General features: G+C 41.4%; 1 protein-coding gene across 1 annotated transcript in view; it reads left to right on the top strand.

Moving 5' to 3' along the window:
* LOC140492614 (uncharacterized) overlaps positions 1-23,636 on the top strand; it is a 162,883-nt gene that overhangs the window by 122,749 nt on the left and 16,498 nt on the right. Inside the window, exons 56-61 of the mRNA XM_072591626.1 lie at positions 711-815; positions 3,086-3,190; positions 4,666-4,779; positions 6,904-7,017; positions 7,714-7,845; positions 23,235-23,336. Of these exons, the coding sequence (XP_072447727.1) occupies positions 711-815; positions 3,086-3,190; positions 4,666-4,779; positions 6,904-7,017; positions 7,714-7,845; positions 23,235-23,336 (672 nt within the window). The remainder of the gene's footprint in view (positions 1-710; positions 816-3,085; positions 3,191-4,665; positions 4,780-6,903; positions 7,018-7,713; positions 7,846-23,234; positions 23,337-23,636) is intronic.

Raw genomic sequence — 23,636 nt, 5'->3', positions numbered from 1 at the left:
GGGTGACAGTTACCATTTTATTCCCAGACAAAGTGCACCAGATACGTGTGTTTTAGTATGAAGTAGTTAGGATTGCTCCAGAACGTAAGGGCATAAGTGACAGCAGGAAGATGAGGCCATTCAGCCCATCTAGCCTGTTGTATCAAAAATGAAATTGTGCCTTCCTTTTTTTTAAGGCTAGTTCCCTGGACTCTTGCTGCAACACTTGATGTTTTTACCATATAGAAATATTTTGATCAAATTCTTGAACACACTCAGTTACTGAGCCTTCTGCACTCAGTTGCATTTTGTGCACTGAAGACTCTTGGTTTTCATACCAAAAAACATTTCTCCGCACCTTTGCCGTGAATTTGTACAGAATGGTCCCTTGCCCTTCACTCCAGTGGAATTATCTTTCCAGTGTTGATCGAGTGGAAAGTATATCTGTCAGAATGTACGAATTGGGCTTTTCTGAAAGATGACGTGGCAATGTTGTCCTCCCTTAGCCAACCTACCGTGCAGCCTGGATTTGTGCAAGCTCAGTCTGGGTCTGGGGTTTCAGTCTGGAGGAGTGTAAGAGATGTTCAATTCCATTTCTGTTTGTAACAAATGGAAATTGATATCAATCCATAGAATTGAACAGAATGTCATTCTGATGTGGAAACAGGATGAAATGAATGAAAAAATGTATTCAGTATAAAACCTGACATCATGAAATTTATCTTAAACAGAAACAAAGACAACTGAGACAATGGTGTCTACATCAGTGGACACAACAGTGACAACCATCGGCTCAAATCCTACCCTGACATCCACGGATCCGTCAACATCGGGAGGTGAATGGCAGACATTGTGACCTATCGTTAAACATATCGAATGTATATCCAACTTTTAGCTCGAATGGATACTCTCTCTTCTTGATGAAGTAGCATAGCAGCGGATACAATCAATGGTTCAACTGCTTTTAGGACAATAACACAGTTAGATGCAATCCTCCCTGACATCCACTGATAAGTCAACATCAGAAGGTAGATGGCAGACGTTGTGACCTATAGTTTGAACATATCTAACTGTAATTTTTCACTGAGAGTTTGGTTAACGATCACTTCATCTGCAATTTGTCTTGCCCTGTTTTTATGCGTGAGCATAACTGATTTAATGTAAACAATTAAACTTGCAGAGGGAGGAGTTTCTGAGGTATCGCCAGAGTTAAACAGAGCAAGCGATGGGAGTCAATTTATGAACATCTTGTTTTCTTGGAAAACAAGGAAGAAAGAGAGAGAATAGATACACTTTCTTCTTGATGATGTTTAGGGGATGAATATCAGCCCAGGACACTATCAACGGTTCAATTGCTTTTGGGACAATAACACAGTTAGAATTCAATCCTCCCACAAGAGACCATGGATGCAATCACGATGTAATATCACTTTGGAGAGTCTATATTGCAGCACTCCCTCTGCACTGGACCCCTTCAGCCTGGACCTGCTGACAGTAACTCAGGGGGTGGGTTCATGAGCTTCTGACTGAGTTTTGTGCATTCACCTCACAGCACAGAGAGAGTCCCAGTGTAATAAGCTTGCCAATGAGCCTTTCCTGAGCATTGAGACAGATACCATTTTACTTCCAGACCAAGCGTACTGGAGATGTGCGTTTTACTGTAAAGCAGTCAGGATTGCTACATGATTGTAAGAGCATAACTGACATTGAACAGAATGTGATCCTGATGTGGAAGCAGGATGAAATGAATGGAAAAAATGTATTCAGTATAAAACCTGACACCATGAAAATTATCTTAAACTAAAACAAAGACAATAACTGAGGAATTGACAATGGAGTCTACATGAGCAGACACAACTGTGACAACCATCGGCTCAAATCCTAACCGGACATCCACAAATTTGTCAACATCAGAAGGTAGATGGCAGATGTTGTGACCTATAGTTAGAACATATCCAAGTGTAATTTTTCTCTGAGAGATTGTTTAACGATCACTTCACCTGAAATTTGTCTTGCCCTACTTTTAATAGAGAGCATAACTGATTTAATGTTAACAATAAACTTCCAGAGGGAGCTGTTTCTGAGGTATCACCAGTGTTTAACAGAGCAAGCAATGGAAGCAAATTTATGAATATCATGATTCACTGGAAAACAAGGAAGAAAGAGAGAGAATAGATACACTTTCTTCTTGATGATGTTTAGAGAATGAAGATCAGCCCAGGACACTACCAACAGTTCAATTGCTTTTAGACCAATATCAGTTAGATTCAATCCTTCCACAAAAGACTATGGAAGCATTCACAAAGTAATGTCACTTTGGAGAGTCGATATTGCAGCAATCCCTCAGCATTGCTGACCTTCAGCCTGGATCCTGGCAGCAACTCTGGGGTTGAGTTAACGAGCTTCTGCTTGAGCATTATGTACTCACCATGGAGGACAGAGAGAGTCCCAATGTGATCACCTTGCCAATAAGCCTGTCTTGAATGAAGTTACAGTTACCATTTCCTTTCCAGAGAAAGTGCACCGGACATGTGCGTTTTAGTGTAAAGCAGTCAGGATTGCTACATGACCATAAGGGCATAATTGACAGCAGGAGGATGAGGCCATTCAGCCCTTCTAGCCTCTTCCATCAGAATTAAAATTGTGCCTTACCTTTTTTCAATGCTCGTTCCCTGGACTCTTGCTGTAGCAATTCATGCGATTAACATATAGAAATAATTTGATCATATTCTTGAACACACTCAGTGACTGAGCCTTCTGCACTCAGTTGCATTGTGTGCACTAAAGACTCAACATTTCTCCTCCTCTTTGTCCTGAATTTGTACAGAATGACCCCTTGTCCTTGACCTCACTCCAGTGGAATTATCTTTCCAGTGTTAATCCAGTGGAAAGTATGAAAGAATGTTAGACCCGGTCTGGGTCAGTGGTTTTAGTCTGGAGGAGTGTAAGAGATGTTCAATTCCCTTCTTTCCATTTGTAACAAATGGAAATTGACATCAAATCATAGCACTGAACAGAATGTCATTCTGATGTGGAAACAGGATGAAATGAATGAAAAAACTGCATTCAGTAGCAAATCTTACACCATGAAATTAATCTTAAACAGAAATAAAGACAACTGAGACAATGGAGTCAACATCAGTGGACACAACAGTGACAACCATCAGCTCAAATCCTACCCTGACATCCACTGATCTGTCAACATCAGGAGGTAAATGGAAGACATTAAGACCTATAGTTAGACCATATGCAACTGTAACCTTTCTCTGAGATTGGTACATGTTCATTTCACCTGTAATTTGCCTTGCCCTAATTTTATTTCAGAGCATAACAAATTTATTGTCAACAATTAAAGTTCCAGAGGGTGGAGTGTCTGAAGTACAGCCAATCTTTAATTGAGTGAGTGGTGGGAGCCAATTTATGAACATCAAGATTACTGAGAAATCAAAGAAGAAATGACTAGAAAGGATACTCTCTGTTCTTGCTAATATTTTAAGGATAAAGTTTAGCACAGGATACTATCAATGGTTTAACTGCTTTTGGACCAATAACACAGTTAGATCCAATCCTCACACAAGAGACTATGGAAGCAATCACAAAGTAATGTCACTTTGGAGAGTCGATATTGCAGCACTCCCTCTGCAGTGCTGACCTCCAGCCTGGATCTGCTGGCAGTAACTCTGGGGTTGAGTTAATAAGATTCTGACTGAGTTTTATGCGCTCACCACGGAGCACAGAGAGAGTCCCAATGTAATAAGTTGCCAATGAGCCTGTCCTGAACAGAGTGACCGTTTCTATTTTATTTCCAGGGAAAGTGCACAGGAGATGTACATTTTAGTGTAAACCAGTCAGGATTGCTACACAATTTAAGAGCATAAGTGGCAGCAGGTGGATAACCACATTCAGCCCATTTAGCCTGTTCCATCAAAAATGAATTTGTTTCTTTCTTTTCTTCAATGCTAGTTCCCTGGATTATTGATGCAGCACTTGATGTTATTAACATATAGATATATTTTGATCACATTCTTGAACACACTGTGACTGAGACTTCTGCACTCAGTTGCGTTGTGTACACAAAAGGTGGATCATCTTCTGACTAAAAACATTTTTCCTTGTTGTTGTCCTGAATTTATCGAGAATGTGCTGTTGTCCTTGACCCCACTCCAGTGGAATTATCTTTCCAGTGTTGATCCAGTTGAAAGAATATATGTCAGAATGTGCAAATTGTGCTTTTCTGAAAAATGACATGTGACACTGTAGGAGAAAGAGGGTACTGCAGATGCTGGAGATCAGAGTCAAGATAAGAGTGGTGCTGGAAAAACACAGCAGGTCAGGCAGCATCTAAGGAGCAGGAAAATCGACATTTCAGGCAGGCGACCTTCAAATCTTTCCAATGTTGATCCAGTAGAAAGTATGAATGTTAGAATGTGCAAATTGGCCTTTCTGAAAGATGACATGTGGCACTGTAATCCTCGGTCAGCCAACCTACTTTGCAGTCTGGATTTGTGCAAGCTCAGTCTGGTCTGGAGTTTGAGACATGCTCAACTCCCTTTATGTTTATAACAAATGGAAATTGAAATCAAACCATAGCGTTGAACAGAATGTGATTCTGATGTGGAAACAGAATGACATGAGTAAAGAAAATGTATTCAGTATAAAACCTGATACCAACATTTGTTTGAACAGAAACAAAGACAACCATTCAGCAGACAACAAGGAAATCTATGCCAGTGGACACAGCAGTGACACCCAGCAGCCTAAAGCCTACCCTGACATCCACTGCGCAATCAATATCAGGAGGTAAGTGGCAATCATTGTGACCTATCGTTAGAACATATCCAACTGCAATTATTGTCTGAGCGATTTGTACACGATCACTTCACCTGCAATTTGTCTTGCCCTAATTCTAATAGACAGCATAACTGATTTATTGTAAACAATTAAAGTTCCAGAGTGAGGAGTTTCTTAAGTATAATCAATGTTTAATAGAGTGAACAATGGGAGCCAATTTATGAACAGCAAGACTACTTAGAAAACAAGGAGGGAATAGGTAGAATGGATAATCTTTCTTATTGATTATATTTATGGAATAAAGATTAGCTCAGCACAGTGTTGAATGTTCAATAACACTATTCAATGCACTTCTCCCACACGGGACCACAGAGCAACCACGAAGTAATGTCACGGCAGAGAGTCGATAGCCGTGACAGTGCAGCACTCCCTCTGGCCTCCAGCCTAGATCTGCTGGCAGTAGGTCAGAGGTCGACTTGATGAGCTTCTGACTGAGTTTTGCATGCTTACCACTGAACACAGAGAGAATCCCAATGTCACATCTTGATTGAAGAGGACAGAAATAGATACATTCACCCCTTTCAATTTGGAGCAAACATTTCAGCAGATGACAGGGTGTCATAGAATGGGGTGATTTCAGATGGAAATACATTTGGAAGAGTTGAGAAGAAGGTGTAAACCTCAGCCAACTGGTATTATATTTCACAGGAACATCACCAACAGGACAGGTATCAACATTAAGCAGCAGTCCAGAGCATTCAACCACATCTGCAGAGACTTCAATGTCAAGAAGTAAATGGGAGACATTATGACATGTTTGTGCTGCATTTTTAATTGTTAATGGAGCAGGAAAGAATTTGAAAATTGTTTTCCTACAGAGCAGTTCTTGATCTGGCATATGTGGGAAAAATTGTCAATTTTAAATGTACTGCAGGGAGAATGGAACAGAAAATGTACTTTCACCAATTTATGGCTCCTGATACCTTTGGCTCCTGATACCTTTATGAAGCTTGCAAAGGAGCCTGTCCTGAACCGATTCACAGTTACATTTTTGTTTCCAGCGAAAGTACAACAGACCTTTGCCTTTACAATGCCTTTAGTACAAATCCGTCGGGATTGCTGCAGAATGTAAGAGCATAACGGATAGCAGGAGGATGAGGCCATTCAGCCCATGTAACCTGTTCCATCAAACATGAGAGGGTGCTATATCCTTCTTCATAGTCTTGAATATACTAAGTGAATATACCCTCATGCACTCAGTTGGATTGTGTACACCAAAGATTCATCATCTTCTGAGTGAAAACATTTCTTCTTGTCTTTGTCCTGAATTTGTACAGAATGTTCCCTTACCCTTGACCCCACTCCAATGGAATTATCTTTCCAATGTCGATCCAGTGGAAAGTATGAATGTTAGAATGTGCAAATTGGGCTTTTCTGAAAGATGACATGCGGCACTGTAGTCCTCCCTCAGCCAACCTACTGTGCAACCAAGACTTGCTCAAGTTCAGGCTGGGTAAAAACAATGACTGCAGATGTTGGAAACCAGACTCTAGATTAGAGTGGTGCTGGAAAAGCACAGCAGTTCAGGCAGACATCCGAGGAGCAGTAAAATTGAAGGGTGGACTTATCTCTCCACCCTTCAGGCTCTCTGCCTGTATTCCTGATGAAGGGCTTTTGCCCGAAACGTCGATTTTACTGCTCCTCGGATGTCTGCCTGAAGTGCTGTGCTTTTCCAGCACCACTCTAATCTAGACTCAAGTTCAGACTGGTCAGGCAGCATCCGAGGAGCAGGAAAATCGACATTTCAGAATCTGATGAAGGGCTTTTGCCCGAAACGTCGATTTTCCTGCTCCTCAGATGCTGCCTGACCTGCTATGCTTTTCCAGCAGCACACTCTCGACTCTAATCTCCAGCATCTGCAATCCTCACTTTTGCCAAGTTCAGACTGGGTCTGGGGGTTTCAGTCCAGAGGAGGGTAAGAGATACACAATTTTTTTTCTGTTTGTAACAAGCAGAAATAGACAATAGACTATAGAGTTCAACAGCATGTGATTCTGATGTGGAAACAGGCCGAACTGAATAAAGAACATCTATTCAGAATAAATCTGACACAATTAACATGATTTTAAACAGGACCAAAGCCAACAAGTCAGCACTCGACTAGAGAATCTACATCAGTGGACACAACAGTGACAACCATCGGCTCAAATCCTACCCTGACACCCACTGATCCGTCAACATCAGGAGGTAAATGGCAGACTTTGTAACTTGTAGTTTCAACATATCCGACTGAAATTATTCTCTGAGATTGATACATGATCAATAAACCTGTTTACCTGCAAAGTGTCATGCCCAATTTTAACTCAGTGTGTAACTAATTTACTGTAAACAATTAAAATTTCAGAGGGAGGGATTTCTGAAGTGTAGCCATTGTTTAAAAGAGCAAGCATTGGGGACCAACTTATGAATAGCAAGATCACTTAGAAAACTTAGGAAATAGCTAGAATGGACAATCTCTTTTACTGAAAATGTTCACTGTTGAGGGTTCATCTCCTTTTGATCCAATAACACAATTTCATCCAAACCTCCCAAGCAAGAGCACAGAAGCAATCACAAAGTAATGTCACATCAGAGAGTCGATACCTGAAACAGTGCAGAGCTCCCTCTGCATTGCTGAGAGCCAGCTTGGATCTGGTGACAGGGACTCTGGGGTAAACCTGATGAGTTTCTGAGTGAGATTTACATGCTTACAGCTGAGCACAGAGAGAATCCCAATGTAACAAATTGATTGAGGAGATAAGAAAGAGATGCATCCTTTCATGCTGGTGCAAACATTTGAGCAGGTATTACAATGTCATTAAATCAGGGAGTTCTGGTGTCAATGCAGTTGAAAGTGTTAACCAGAAAATGTAAACCTCAACAAACGAATGCGATATTTCACAGGAATGTCACCAACAGGACAGGTGTCAACAGATCAATCAATGTCAACAGATCAATCAATGTCAACTGATGGAACAACATTCACCAATAGTCCAAATGTTACCACCACCTCTGCACAGTTCTCAACAACAGGAGGTAAATGGGAGATATTGTGTCCTCTGGCTGGTTTTTAATTGGTTTGGCTGGGAACATCTTAGAATTTTAACATTTTAAAATAGTATTCCAAGAAGGCAGTGCTGGGTCAAATGCTTCTGTGATTGTATATTAGTTTCAAATAACCTGTAGACCATAGAGAAGGTACAATCCCTTTAACTTGTTAATGGCTCTTTAATCTCTTTAAGGAGCTTGTGATGTTTTCTCTCTTGAACAGAGTGAAGTTTTCAACTTAGAGAAAGTTTAGCAGACTAGCATCTCATAGTAACAGCTATTGGGGTTGCTGTGGAAAATATGAAATAGGAGCAGAAGGCCTTTTAGTTCTTTCATCCTGCTACACAATTTAATGCACTCATAGCTAATCTCAATCAATACCATTTCCCTGCACTACTCCATATCCCTCAATGCTTTTAATACACAGAAATATACTGTGCTCAGTCCTGAGCTTACTGAATGGCTGAGCTTCCATTTGGCTCTATGGCAGTACTTTCTAACAAGTCAGCATTGTCTGAGTGTAGAAGTTCCTTTTCATCCATGTCCTAAATGGCACGCACCTCCTTCTGTGATTGTGTGCCCTGATTTCAGTCCTCACAACAAGGTAAATCCTCCCTTCAGCATCAATCTTGTTGGTCCCTGCTAAAACGTTTCATGTTAGAATGAACAGAAGGTTTTATGAATTCTATGGGGTGATCTGTTGCTGGATCAAATACTGGACTTTGTGTTGGTTCTCATGGCCACCTTGTTCCTCCCTTATCCTCCTGACCATATCATGAGTTGGTCTTCTCTCCTTGGCAGACATTAGGCAGCCCCTTACATGCCATCTGCCTGTCTTTGCTCTGAATTCAGGATGGCAGCTCCTGCCTACTTTGAATTGTAACTGAGGCTGCCTCTTGCCCAATCAGCCCATTTACATTTGAAAATAAGTTTGAATATGCAGGGTAGTTCAGGGACCCGGAATTCTACCCGGTGTCAAATTTCCAATCCTCCTTTGAAAGTCTGGCCCATTTTTCCAAAACATCAACCAGTTCACTGTTAACCAGTTAATATATCTGACAGTCATTCAATGCGAACACTCCAATTTGCTGGTTGCCAACGTCAAGGAATGTGCCCCAGCTAAGAAGTTTCTCTGCTGTGAAAGGGCTAAAACGATTAGATGCTTATTTAGTCACATGATCAATGTTCCTCTTTCCCAAAACAGGAAGTAAATTACCAAAGGAAGTTTTAATTGATTGGAATGTGTTTCTGGTATGGTTTTAGTGTGATTTTAAAAAAAGCAGAACAATGAAGCACTATTTAAGTCAACTTACTCCTGCCTAGACTGAGAGATGGAGCCTTAAAGTAAATTTAAGTCATGAAATAATCATCATTTCCAGTACAACCTCGATTATCCGAACGAGACTGGCAGGGAGTACTGTATTTTGTTCAGATAAGAGATCGTTCAGATAACTGGTCTGATTGTAAACAAGCGGTAATTTGAGTGCTAGTTATCCAAAATGCCTCGGTTATCTGGCACTATGCGCTATAATGCCGCTTACCTGATAACTGATCTGATCATAAACAAGTGGTAATTTATGATTGCCGGTTATTGAACATGCTTCGGTTATGATTAGATTACTTACAGTGTGGAAACAGGCCCTTCGGCCCAACAAGTCCACACCGCCCTGCTGAAGCGCAACCCACCCATACCCGTACATTTACCCCTTACCTAATGCTATGGGCAATTTAGCATGGCCAATTCACCTGACCTGCACATCTTTGGACTGTAGGAGGAAACCGGAGCACCCGGAGGAAACCCACGCAGACACGGGGAGGACGAGCAAACTCCACACAGTTAGTCGTCTGAGGCGGGAATTGAACCCGGGTCTCTGGCGCTGTGAGGCAGCAGTGCTAACCACTGTGCCACCGTGTCGCCCACCACGCCACAATGTCATTTAACTGATGACTGAATGCTGAGTTGCCTAATGCCGTTTTTACATGATCTTGAGATCTTATTTGCATGATCGGAACTTTGGATAATTGATGTCCGGATAATCGAGGTTGAGTTGAATATCTGCTACAATCCTTCCTGAGGGAACTGAACCTGGTGTTGCAGAGGTTGTGCAACATACATGCTGTACGCACACAGTTGATTCTTTACCAATTTTACACTAGCATTGGCTAGAAATCACCAAAGATGATCTGAATGGATTTTGATGTATGAAAATAATTTCTTGTGCTATCTTGTTTGGTCAAAAAATTCAAGGAATTGACAACTATTAACAGATGCCAAGAAAAATTTAACAAACATTCACTCACCCGAATTATGCTGAACAGGCTCCCATATGACTCAACATACGTCACTTGGGAGAGTTGAGTTCACGGATGACCAGGGTTTTAACAGGAACCAGTCTAGCCACAGCTGATGTAGTGAGTTTCTGGAACATAATATCAAAAACATTGCTGAGGTCACTTTGGGGTGTTCACCGTCATGAAGAGCATCCATAGGGAAAATACAGAGTGTATAACTCAGGAAACCTGACTGGAAAGGAACATCATTTGTTGTTGAACACCAAAACTGAGCCATTACTTGTGGTTTACATTGGCTAGTGCAATTCTGGATTAGTGGTGCTGGAAGAGCACAGCAGTTCAGGCAGCATCCAAGTAGCTTCGAAATCAACATTTCGGGCAAAAGCCCTTTATCAGGAATAAAATCAGGATTTATTCCTGATGAAGGGCTTTTGCCCGAAACGTCGATTTCAAAGCTACTTGGATGCTGCCCGAACTGCTGTGCTCTTCCAGCACCACTAATCCAGAATCTGGTTTCCAGCATCTGCAGTCATTGTTATTACCTCATTGGCTAGTGCAAGCCTAAGACAGACAGTTCTGCAGATCCATCCCTGGGCCTGCTTTATACTATTTTCTGATCAACCTATTCAGCGATGTTACTACACACCACTAGAGCAGGTGGTTACTTGAGCTCAGGACTCCTGATCCAAAGGCAGGGACACCACCACTGTAGTGATTGTAATGAGCTTATCAGGCAGACCTTTAGAATATAAGTGCCTTCATTATGGTTGTTAATCTGTTTTATTGAGAGACCCCTGGCTGACAGGTGTGAACAGGAGTGCCAGAGGTTCTGTTCACTCTGAGAGCTGGCTCTGAGGAAGCCAGTCCAGTGTCAAGTACTATGAACATCAAAATAAAGGGTGACTTGGTGATGGGGTACCAGTCTCTGTGGAGTTTATTCAACCACCATACCACAATAGCTAAGCTTGGGTGTGTATTCTTTTCAGTTTTCCTTTTTTGCCCAACACAACCAAATGGCTTCACTGTGACTATCAAATCACTGTGACTTCTGTTTTGTTTTTAACTGTTAGCTGGCACTTGGGTCTGCTTTATAAAGGGCTCAGGTGATGAGTTCCTGCCAGGTAGGCTGTTAGTAATGGAGTTCATAATTAATAAGCTACACCAGGCAATTATTTAGCAATTCCCCATGAGCCTTGTAAGGGTTGTCACAGAGAGAAACCATTGGAACAGAATCGCAGAATTGTACAATACAGAAGGAGGCCATTTGGCCCATCATGTCTGCACTGGCTTTCCATGGGAAAAAGTTATCTTGTGCTTCTTAACCACCTTACCCCACATTCCTGTAACCCTGCTCGTTCTTCCTTTTTCGATAATGATTAATTCCTTCTTACAAGCCTTAATTGAATCTGCCTTCACCACATTCAGGAGTGCACTGCAGATCTTAACCACTCTCAAAGTGAAGAAGTTTTTCTCTACTCTTAAGAAGAAATATCTCTACACTAAAGAAAACAGTCTCAAATCTCTGATATGACTGAAGTTTGTCATCTCTGGAAGCTTTCTCTCCTGTTTCTCATTGAGATGAGGGTTGGTAGCCAGATTAGATAACTGGCAAAATAACCTGTGGAAAGATGAGAAAGTTTTTTTTGATGTGACATGGAATGTATAGCCTGAATGTGTCATGGAGGCATATACAATCAGGCAGAATCTTACTGTTTTTGGCAAATTCAGCTTCATCGAGTTTCATGGAGGGTTACTCTACATGAGGTCTATTAAGTTTTCTCATCAAATTTACCTCATTACCTATGCATCCTGCCCATATGGCACCCCTCTTGTCCAGGTTTAGCCCCATCTTACCATCCACTGTAGCCTGGACACCTCTCCACTGCTGGGATTTATTGAAATGGACTACCATTCCTGTCCCTCATGCTATCTTTTCAAGACCACTATGCACTGGGAAAAATACTGTCAGTCCAACATATAATCCAAATCCATGGATAGATTTGGGTATTTAGGTGCCAGTCCCACGTTCAGTCCCACCAACTAGGCTCTCTCAGGATCTTGTCTGCTTCATCCGCATGAATCTTGATCTCCTTAGTGTGTTCAGAACACTTGTAGATGATTTCTTTAGCTTCCTTAATAATGCAAACCCAATCTGCTGTCAGGTGGGGAGTAGGTGACAGTTTAGTGGCAACATACTATAATATCTATTGGTCTGTGTCCACAGAATGGACCTCGAGATCCCATCCTTAAGCATTAAGTCTTTCCCAGGCATTGTTCATTAACAATAAAGTCCCCAGTTATATTGTTCATGATTTGGAGTTGTTGGCAATATTATATTCCAGTAGATGGCGCTGTTTTCACCCTTTATGACAATAACCCCCTGCTGTGGCTAAATGATAAGTTGATCCAGTCAGTGCATGTGTCAGAAAAGACTGTTTTCACTAATTAAATAGACAGTGTGCAATTCTGATAAGAGTCAAAGCCATAATTGGTAAGCCTTCATCTAGTCAGTTTCTCTAGGCATGCCCAGTGATCTTCTCCACAGTGACACTGTATCAAGTCACAGTGAGTTAGGGTATTTTTGGTGATATTCAGGTCTCCTTATATTATTTGCCTACATTGCCTTAGTGATAGGTTGTCCTCATGTCTAGGCATTTGAAGCAATGCTTCCATGCAGCATCCCCCTTTTATCATCATCACGGGTGCCCAATACTCTACTGGCAAGGGTTCAATTCCTGAGGTGGTCGAGGGGTATCCTCTCCCCTACCTCTAGCTCGCACTGATTATCGTCAATAACCAGCTTGTTTAAGTTACCCGTCTCTGCTCATAATCAAATTAGGTGTATCCTGAAGAGGTTTCAAAATATAGACAGCATCCAGAAGAACTTGAGAAAAGTCATGTCCTAACTAACTCATTTTCGTTTGGTCCTGATAATTGCTATATATGACCTTGTGCATCTTCTGCAGTTACTGGCACTTCTTCAAATGTCTGTGCCATTGCAGTAAACATTGTAACTGCCTGATCAGTTACTGGATTAGTGGTGCTGGAAGAGCACAGCAGTTCAGGCAGCATCCAAGAGCAGCGAAATCGACGTTTCGGGCAAAAGCCCTTCATCAGGAATAGACCTTGCCTGATCAGTGTACCTACGCCCTCATGTTGCGGGGTTGCTACCTTCAGATGTGTTTTAATCTTAATTACTACTGCTTCAGGCAATTTAGCTGCTTCTACCAAATCTTTAAACAGCTACTTGTGTTCATGTGGCTCCCGAACAAGGCGACATATTCTCACCAAGTCTGGGCCATCATATTGTCATGCACTACATCAAAATGTGAAGAGCTTTTGCCCGAAACGTCGATTTCGCTGCTCTTTGGATGCTGCCTGAACTGCTGTGCTCTTCCAGCACCACTAATCCAGTATTTGGTTTTCAGCATCTGCAGTTATTGTTTTTACCTCTACATCAAAAGCATACCTACTATCTCTGTATATATTCTGACTCTGTGACCCCTGACCCCCCACCCCCACAGCTAATTTCAGTGCTGCTGTTAGGGCTTTTAATTCTGCGATTTGGGTTGAGTATCGACCATGAATCTGCCCTCCAGCCATCAAGTTTCCTTCAACATCTACCATTCACTCTGGCCAGAAAATGAAATCCAAAACATGATAACTTAAACGTCAGGATACTGAAATTAAATATTTACTCAGACTAAACACAATGCAGATAATATCTTATTTTGAGAAAGGAGAAAATAAGATATGTCTTTTGACTTAATTTTTTCTTCATCAATGAACTTTAATCAACTGTGACCAATTGCAAGGGTTAAATTTTTACAATGCTTTAAGAACAAATTTTAAATCAATATTTCATAACACGTTTTTCTTTTACCTGACCACTGCTAGTTCCTTAAAGTGACATCACCGTAACCATACATGTTCCGAACTAGTACAGGCACACACATACTTTCAAATTATCTTACATTCCCAAACCACAAATTAAATCAAAATATTCCCAGATTGCGAGCTCCAGGGAACAAAAACACACAAATTAGACTAGACACCATTTAACAACTAACAAATGAAGATACATATACACCAGACCAGAAAGAGTAAATCTTTGGTTTCGGGGCTACCGACACTCGCGTTCATATCCACACAGGAAAGACTTCTAATCTCGATCAAACACAAAAAGCTGGTCCTTTTCTCTCTCTGTCTGTCACAAACTTATAAACACTTCCTTACTACCTTCCGATGTCAGGTTTTAACTTATTGTTTATCTTTATTCATAAAGAGAATGAGATGTACAATAGTTTCACATTTCAAATTCAGCAGTTATAAAGTACACAGTCACAACAAAACAGTTCACACCCATAAATCTCAGGTTGATAAATATCCACTGAGCAAAGAATTTCACTTTTAATTTTGCATTCTGTCAAAATGCTAATTTTTAAGGCCATATTTTATTTGTTTCTTGTTTCTTTTTACTATTCTACTTGCAAACTAGGTGGGTTTGTGAGGTTCCAATTAATTTTAATCATTTGGTCAATCTGTTCAATAACACTTGCCTTTCTGCTGGGCTAAAAGGTTCTAAGTTAATTTTTTTCCTGTCCTGCGGATTCCCCTGCCTATCTCTTCAATGTTTAACTACAGCTCACAGAGGAGCTATAGGTGCGGGTCTTTCTGATTCATAGGGTGGTAGGTCATCCCACCTATTCCCGCCCCATGCCAATACAAGCCCATTTTGTCCTCGAACCCATTCTAGTGAATGTCATCATCCTCGCTGCCCTCTGAGTAGATCGGGGCATTGGTGCCTCCCCTACTGCAACCATTATCTGGCCTTTGGCTTTAAACTCTCACGTCTGACAGCCACCACCCTCACTGTTCTCGTCTCACACTGGTTATATTACTGACAAGGGTTGTCTGAATTACAGCACCTTCTCATATTTATCTTTACCTTGTCCCTTCCACCAAGCTTTCTGCTCTGTTATCAGGGGGGTCTGGGTCAAACCACCTCCTGATCATATTCATGATCAGCTTCTGATTGAAATCCAGCACACTTTGTTCTAAAGACCCTCTGGGCCCCATATTATTTTTCCTTTGTCCTTCAACATGATCCATTCTGGACCCTTTCCAGCTGTCATGGTCTTATGCCTCCCTTAGCACGTTTTTCAACTGAGGTGTGCTGCTGTGGGGCTCAGTCCTCCCCAATACTGACTTTCCTCAGGCCTTACCAATCCTGCTGTAGGGCGTTCTCCTTCCTGGTGCACACTAGGTCAATTGGTTGTCTACTGAACACAGCACGACTCCCTTCTCCCTCTTAGTTCTTTTCATACTGCAACTTACAGCCAGCATTGACTTTGGGGTTTGCCAACTAGGCAAAAGTGAGGACTGCAGATGCTGGAAATCAGAGTCTAGATTAGAGTGGTGCTGGAAAAGCACAGCAGGTCAGGCAGCATCCGAGGAGCAGAAAAATCAACGTTTCAGGCAAAAGCCCTTTATCAGGAATGAAGGCAGGGAGCCTCCGGGGTTTACCCTATGCCTAACAAGCGTGGTATTATTAAATATACTCACCCAATTAGGACCCACATTGTCGGTGGTGGACCATTTCAGTACTTGCTGGCAGCACTAATTGTTGGGGAGAGAAATCACAAAGGAGTTCTGTGTCCAGCAGTACAAGTGACTTTTATTCAGCAATGGAGGGTTTTCTGGGACTAATTCAGAAGATGCAGCAGTTTCATCCTGAGGAAAAAGAAGAATGATACAGGGAGGATGAGACAACCATGGCTGACTGAGGAAGTCAGAGATAGCATAAAAGCAACAGAGAAAGCGATCATGTGGCAAAGGGCAGTGGGGAAACCAGAGGATTGGGAAGCTTACAAAGACCAACAGAGAACAACAAAAAAGAAATAAGGAGGGAGAAGATTAAAGATGAGGGTAAGCTACCCAGTAAGAAGAGTTTCTATATATATACTTGTATAAATAGGAAAAGAGAGGCAAAAGTGGACTTTGGGCCGCTGGAAAATAACATTGGAGAGATAGTAGTAGGGAACAAGGAAATGGCTGAGGAACTGAATAATTTCTCTGTGTCGGTCTTCACAGTGGAAGACATGAGTAATATCCCAAATATTCAAGAGAGTGAGGGGTTAGAGCTGAGAATGGTGGCCACCACCAAGGAGAAAGTGCTAGAAAACCTGAATGGCCTGAAGGTGGAAATAATCACTTGGACCAGATGGATTACACCCCAGAGTTCGAAGGGAGATAACTGAAGAGATAGCGAAGGCATTAGTGGTGATCTTTCAGGAATCGCTAGAATCAGGGAGGTTCCCACAGTACTGGAAATCATGAACAAAACCCACTGTTTAAGAAGGAAGTAAGGCAAAAGACAGAAAATTGTAGGCCGATTAGCCTAACCTTGGTCGTGGGTAAGGTCCTGGAACCCATTGTGAAGGATGAGATTTCTGAATACATGTAAAATAGGGCAAAGTCAACATGGTTTCATGCCTGACAAATCTGCTAGAATCCTTTGAGGAAGCAATGAGCAGGTTAGATCAAGGAGAGCCAATGGATGTTATCTATCTAGACTTCAAGAGGGCGTTTGACAAGGTGCTGCACAGGAGGCCACTAAGTAAGATAATGGCCCCTTGGTGTTATAGGCAAGGTGCTAGCATGGATAGAAGCTTGGCTGTTTGACAGAAAGCACAGAGTGAGGAGAAAAGAAACCTGCTCAGGATGGCAGCTGGTGAGAAGTGGTGTTCCGCAAGGCTGTGTTGGGACAATAACTTTTCACTTTATACATTATAACAATCTTGATGAAGGAACTGAGGGAATTCTGGCTAAATTTATAGATGATACAAAGATAGAGGGACAGGTAGCGTTGAGGAAGCAGGGAGGCTGCAGAAGGATTTGGACGTGTTGGGAGAGTGGGCAAAGAAGATGCAGATGGAATACAATGCGGCAATGTGTGAGGTCAAGCACTTTGGTAAGAAGAATAGAGGAATGCACTATTTTCTAAATGGGGAGAAAATTCAAGTGCAAGGAGACTTGGGGAGTTCTAGTCCAGGATTCTCTCAAGGTGTACTTGAAGGTTGAGTCAGTAGTTAGGAAGGCAAATGCAATGATGGCATTTATTTTGAGAGGGTTTGAATATAAAAGTAGAGATGTAGTTCTGAGGCTCTATAAGGCTCTGGTCAGACCACATTTGGAGTATTATGTGCAGTTTTGGGCCCCATGTCTTAGGAAGGATGTACTGGCCCTGGAGCACGTTCAAAGGAGGTTTACAAGAATTGTCCCAGGAATGAACAAATTAACATATGAGGAACATTTCAGGACACTGGGTCTATACTTATTGGAGTTTAGAAGGATGAGTTTAGAAGGGGGCTAACACCTTTAACACATTATCTGGGCTGACACCAATTGTTAAAGTTAACCTGGAATGTAACTTTTAAAAAAAGGTTTTGCGATTTACATATGAAAGAAGTGAAACTAACATGGTCATTCTAACAGATGAGAGACTTAACAAATAATCAAGGTATTTTTCAATGTATAATTTCAGTTACATCACACTTTAAACTTTTCCTATAAATTCTGTGTCTTAGATTGTGTCCTCCACAACCACCTGATGAAGGAGCAGCGCTCCGAAAGCCAGTGCTTCCAATTAAACTTGTTGGACTATAACCTGGTGTTGTGTAATTTTTTTAATTGGTAGAAGAGACTAGGGTCTGAGGGCATTGCCTTAGGAGATAAGGAGAAACATCTTGGGGAATCAATGGGATTCACTGCCACAGAAGGCTGTGGAGGCCATTTCATTGACTATATTTAAGACTGAGACTGAGTATCAAGGGGATCAAGGAGTACAGGGAGAAAGCAGGAGAATGGATCTGAGAAACATATCAGTCATGATTGAACGGCAGAGCAGAGTTGATGGGCTAAATGGCCTAATTTATGTTCCTATGTCTTATGGTCTTATTTAGAGCTTTTTTAACACACATGTGGAAGTTTTCATGTGCTTAGCATGGCTCAGATTGGAAGTCAGTGACACTCTACTTTTCCCCATAAAGTATAGGATAATTATACATATCATGTTACAATGGTTACATACGACATTGACATCAGTGCTTGCCATATCCTGTCTGACCTAGATATCCAATCCTGTGAAAGCACAATCAATGGTGGACAATGACCTCATGATATTTACCAGACATTGTTATCATCAGGCCTTGGGATCTTACAACATACCCCATGAATTTACATTCCAATGTTAATGGTTATACTCTTTCTGAGATATTTGCCAGAAATGCTTATCTCTAAGGCCTGTTCAAAATCTGTTATTCATTGTATTCATTGCTTTCATTATCAAATTTTGTTACTCAACTTGTATTTTCAACTGTCCTAATCATAGAAGATACAAAAAGATGTTTATTCCTACTAATTGCTATCAAATTCATAGAACAGTTCGAGTATAAAGTTACGTATATATAACATTATATGGTTATAGCTAATTTCAGAGTTTTTTAGCCATTGAGTTATCAGCAGCTTCTGTCCCACCTGAACTTGCAATGTCGAACACTTGCCCTCCATCTTGTAGCTGCGATTATAAAGCTTTCTATTCACATGCTGTCTGTAAGTGTGTTTTAAACAGCAGATTGCTTCTAAGATGACATTTACTGTCTGTACTCTAAACATGTCCACAGTAACTAGTTCACTGAATAAGCCAACATCTATTTAAATTCCAGTAATAAGACTGAAGCTCAATCACTTTCCCAGCTCAAGCATCTTGTCTGAATTTCTAAGGTTTTACATGATATCTTTGAACTTCCTGCTTTGATCCTTAGGTTGGGAAGCTGCCATTGTTTATTTTCTCAAATTCAAGCCGGTGCACTTTTGAGGTCATCTGCTTACCCATTTGTCGTTCAGTTCCTCCGTGCCAGTGGGATGGGGGCTCCTCTCCACCATTGATAGCCATTTGTATTAAAGGAATTCAAATAAATCTCTTCATGTTATGTGGAGATTGCACTTCTGAATTTCTCAATACTCAATTACCTAAAGAGTCTCCATTATTGTGGCACTATACTTTTTTTTAAATTCTTGCTGAACGACAAACTTTGGGCTGTCTGTTCCCAAACATCTGTGATTAGACTGCCTCTTAGAGATTCCTGCTCATGTGAGATTGTACAGAACGTGCTCTATTTTAATTTGTAAGATTCTTTGTTCTATCTGTTACCTTGGGTTTATCTTCTTCTCAAAATCACTATTGTCCGAACTTATGATCTCACTTTAATTTTGAACTCAGCAAGCTAAATCAGTTAAAAACGAAAAGAACTGCCGATGCAGTAAGTCAGAAACAAGAACAGAAGTTTTTGAAAATGCTTAGAAGGTCTGGCAGCATCTGTGAAGAGAAGTCAGAGTTAATGTTTTGGGTCTGGTGATCCTTCCTCAGAACCCTCTCTCATTCCAGAAACAAAACAGCTACCAATAGGGCAGAAAGAGTTATGATATCCCTGATATTCAGCACCACACCCTTTATGAGGAATGAACACTGACTTTGACCATCCCAAGTGGCTAGCTGACTGTGTATAAGCCACTGGACTGGTTATAGAGTCTGACAGCATAGAAACAGGCCCTTTGGCATACCATGGCATGGAAACCAATAAACAGCAAACCAAACTAATCCGTGCATTTGGACCATTGCCTACTATGCCCTGGCAGTTTAAGAGGTTATCCAGATGTCCAGATCTTCTTAAATGTTGTGAGAGTACCATCCTTTCAGGCAACATGTGCCATTTTTCTACCATCCTCTGGGTGAAAATGTTTTCATCGATCTCCTCTAAACCATCAAGTCTTCACTTCAACTTTATGTCCTCTCAGCTTAAACATGTCTGCCATGGGGAAAAGATTCTCATGATCTACGTACCTATACCTCTCAAAATTTTGCATACCTCAATCAGATTCCCCCCACTTACCATCCTTTGCTCCACCGAAACAAACAAGCCTATCCAGTCTCTCCTCGTAACAAAGAGCTTTCATCTCAGGCAACATCCTGGTGAAACTCTGCTGCACCCTCTCCGGTGAGATCATGTCCTTCTGATGAAGTGGTGACCAGAAGGGCACACAATAATCCATCTGTGACCTAATCAATGTTTTATAAAGTTGTAATAAGATTTCCTTGCTCCTATGTTCTGCGTCCGGACTAGCTCCCTGTATGTCTTCTTCACTACCCTGTCTACTCATGCTGACACCCTCAGAGATTTGCGGACTTGTACACCAAGATCCCTTTGTTCCTCAGTACTCCCGAGGGACCTATCACTCATTATGTATATCCTTCCCTTAATTAGGCCTCCCAAAATGCATCACCTATATTGCATTCCATCTCCATATGTCCAAAGTGACTAGGCATCAAATGTTTCCATCTCTCTCTCTCTCTGCATACTGAGTAGCACAATCTATCACTATTCTTGCAGTGACTAAGTAATTAAGGACAAACTGGCTGGGGAAGGGGGAGAATATTGATCAGGGGCTTTAAACTAAATAAGATCTGCTGTCCCATATGTTTCAGTTTTACATGGGGCAACATTGAACACCAGCTAAACCACCAGCCAACCTCTCCTTAATCAAATTTAATACTCAGAATGGCCATTTGTTCTGAATACATGAAACTTGATGTGAAAACAATAATATAACTCAGAGGAGAAAGGGGAGAGTCTTTATTGATATACCTTCAGAAAAACACAGAATGCTCCAAATCCAGTGGGAGACTGTGTGCTTTCTATCCCTTTGGAAGAACCTAACGTACAAAGATCAGGAGTAGGCTATTTGGTCCTTCGAGCCTGTTCCACCATTTAATAAGATCATGTGTGATTTGATTGCCCATTTGAGTCTACTTTCCCATTTTCGCTCATAATCTTTAACCTTATCAGAAACCTACCAGCCATGATTGAATGGCTGAGCATACTCGATGGGCCGAATAACCTAATTTCTGCTTCTATGTCTTATGGTCTACTGCCTTCCTCAACAAAGATTTATTCATTTCTATCCTAAATATATTCATGACTCTGCTTCCACCACTTTTTCAAGAGGAGAATTCCTGAGATTCACAGTCCTCTGAGGAAAGTATTTTACCTAATCTGTTTTAATGGACAATCTCTGATTTTTAAATAGTAGACTCCCAATTCTTGATTCTCCGAGAAAAGGAAATGTTTTTTAGATTAGATTACATACAGTGTGGAAACAGGCCCTTCGGCCCAACAAGTCCACACCGCCCCGCCGAAGCGTAACCCACCCATACCCCTACATCTACATCTACCCCTTACCTAACACTACGGGCAATTTATCATGGCCAATTCACCTGACCTGCACATCTTTGGAGTGTGGGAGGAAACCGGAGCACCCGGAGGAAACCCACGCAGACACGGGGAGAACGTGCAAACTCCACACAGTCAGTCGCCTGAGGCGGGAATTGAACCCGGGTCTCTGGCGCTGTGAGGCAGCAGTGCTAACCACTGTGCCACCGTGCCGCCCACAATTACCTGTTCAGACCCCCTACATGTTTCAATCAAGTTGCCTCTGACTCTTCTATTCAAGTGGATAAAAACTTAGACTTTTCAACATCTCCTTAAAGACAACCCCTTTCCATTCCAGATATTAGTCTGGTAAACCTTCTCTGAACTGGTCCCTATACATTTTGATCCTTCTTTAAATAAGTTAATCAGCACTGTACATAGTGTTTCAGATGGGGTCTCACCAGTGCCCAGTATAATTGATTGGTATTGGACATTTCTCTTAACTTACTCTGCCAGGAATCACTGAACAAAGGCTTGACTTGACTGAGGGCTGTTGACAACCATAACAAGCTTCCTTGCTAAACACTATAGCAGTACAGATGTAAATATTAGCTGAAAAGTGTGTTGCTGGAAAACTGCAGCAGGTCAGGCAGCATCCAAGGAGCAGGAGAATCGACGTTTCGGGCATAAGCCCTTCTTCAGGCTTATGCCCGAAATATTGATTCCCCTGCTCCTTGGATGCTGCCTGACCTGCTGCACTTTTCCAGCAACACATTTTTCAGCTCTGATCTCCAGCATCTGCAGTCCTCACTTTCTCCCAGATGCAATATTAGGCTAGTCTCTCATGCTGAGGGTGCAAGGTGCCGATGGGCAAGTCAATACAAGGCAGGGGATGCTTTGAGCATCGAGGTAGTGAGTACTAAGACAGCAAGCGTACAAACTGGAGATGTGGCCTCATGCAGTCCTGGTTTGTGATCTCACAGGGTCCTTGTTACAGTGCTACAATGATCGTTGCCCTTGCACCCCAAGTTGTCATTTTAAAGTTCAGATACATATTTTAGGTACATCAGAGACGTAGAGTGAGGATTCTTAAGAGGCTGACACATATCAGATGCTATTGTCCATGGACTTGGGGTGTATGTGGCTGGTGTCCATGGAGTATGCCATGAGATGTTAGTGTCTGATGTCTAACATAGAGGTCCTTCAGAGCAAACAATAAACTGAAGTCACTTGGTACCCACTCTGACTTCCATGTCGAGAATTCACAGCATCCACCTTCCTCCCTGCCAGCAGTGAGATTGAAAGCTGCATATTAATGAGGTGCTCTGCTATACAGAAGGTCATTACCAAGCAATAATCCCTCTTTAATTGGCAACTCGCCACTCCTTGAGTCACAATGTCGTATTGACACCCTGAAATTATTGTAAAAGTGCAGTGAATTGTTCCTGACATCAATCTAGTCCTCACTGAGTTACCACATGATTCTGCCACATTTCACATCATAAGCACAAGTCATTCAGGCCTCTATAGGATTCTGCCTGAAAAAATATGTATTTGAAAAGAAAAACAAAATGGATTATAGAGACTAAACTAGTGAGTGGAACTGGGTGGATAGCTCCTTCAAAAGCCACTAAAATAAAACAAAGAACTGCTGATGTGGGAAATCTGAATCAGAAACAGAAATTGCTGGAGAAACTCAGCAGCTCTGGCAGTATTTGTGGGAAGAAAACAGAGTTAATATTTTGAATCTAGTGACTCCTCATTCTGGCTGACTATATTCCTCATTATAAAATGTTTTGTCTTTTATTCAATCAGTTAATCCGTGTAAACATGAAGGTTCCTGGGATGGTGTTGAATGTACCTGCCAAATACCATATGAAGGACAGTACTGTGAATTTTTAGCTAATTCTGTTCCTGGTAAGTTGTATTTGTTTTATAATTTATATGATTATTAGTTTACAGAGCAGTAAAGACTGACATCAAATTATTTTTAAAATTAAACAATATGGCAGCATTACTACTCACGAATAACATGAAATCTGATGACCCACTTTCAATAAAGGAAATATTACACTTCAATATCAACATGGTAAGTGCTACATCTCAATATTCACATCGAGAACATTCTATTCCAATATAACAGACACTACTATGCTTCAGTATCAGCAATAATTTGCCTTAATCTTAACAGAGTGAACATTGCGCTCCAATAGTAAT

This window comes from Chiloscyllium punctatum, chromosome 21, assembly GCF_047496795.1.
Source record: "Chiloscyllium punctatum isolate Juve2018m chromosome 21, sChiPun1.3, whole genome shotgun sequence".
Lineage (NCBI taxonomy): Eukaryota > Metazoa > Chordata > Chondrichthyes > Orectolobiformes > Hemiscylliidae > Chiloscyllium > Chiloscyllium punctatum.
Note: the sequence above shows the minus strand (reverse complement) of the source record. Positions and strands in the feature narration are given on the sequence as shown.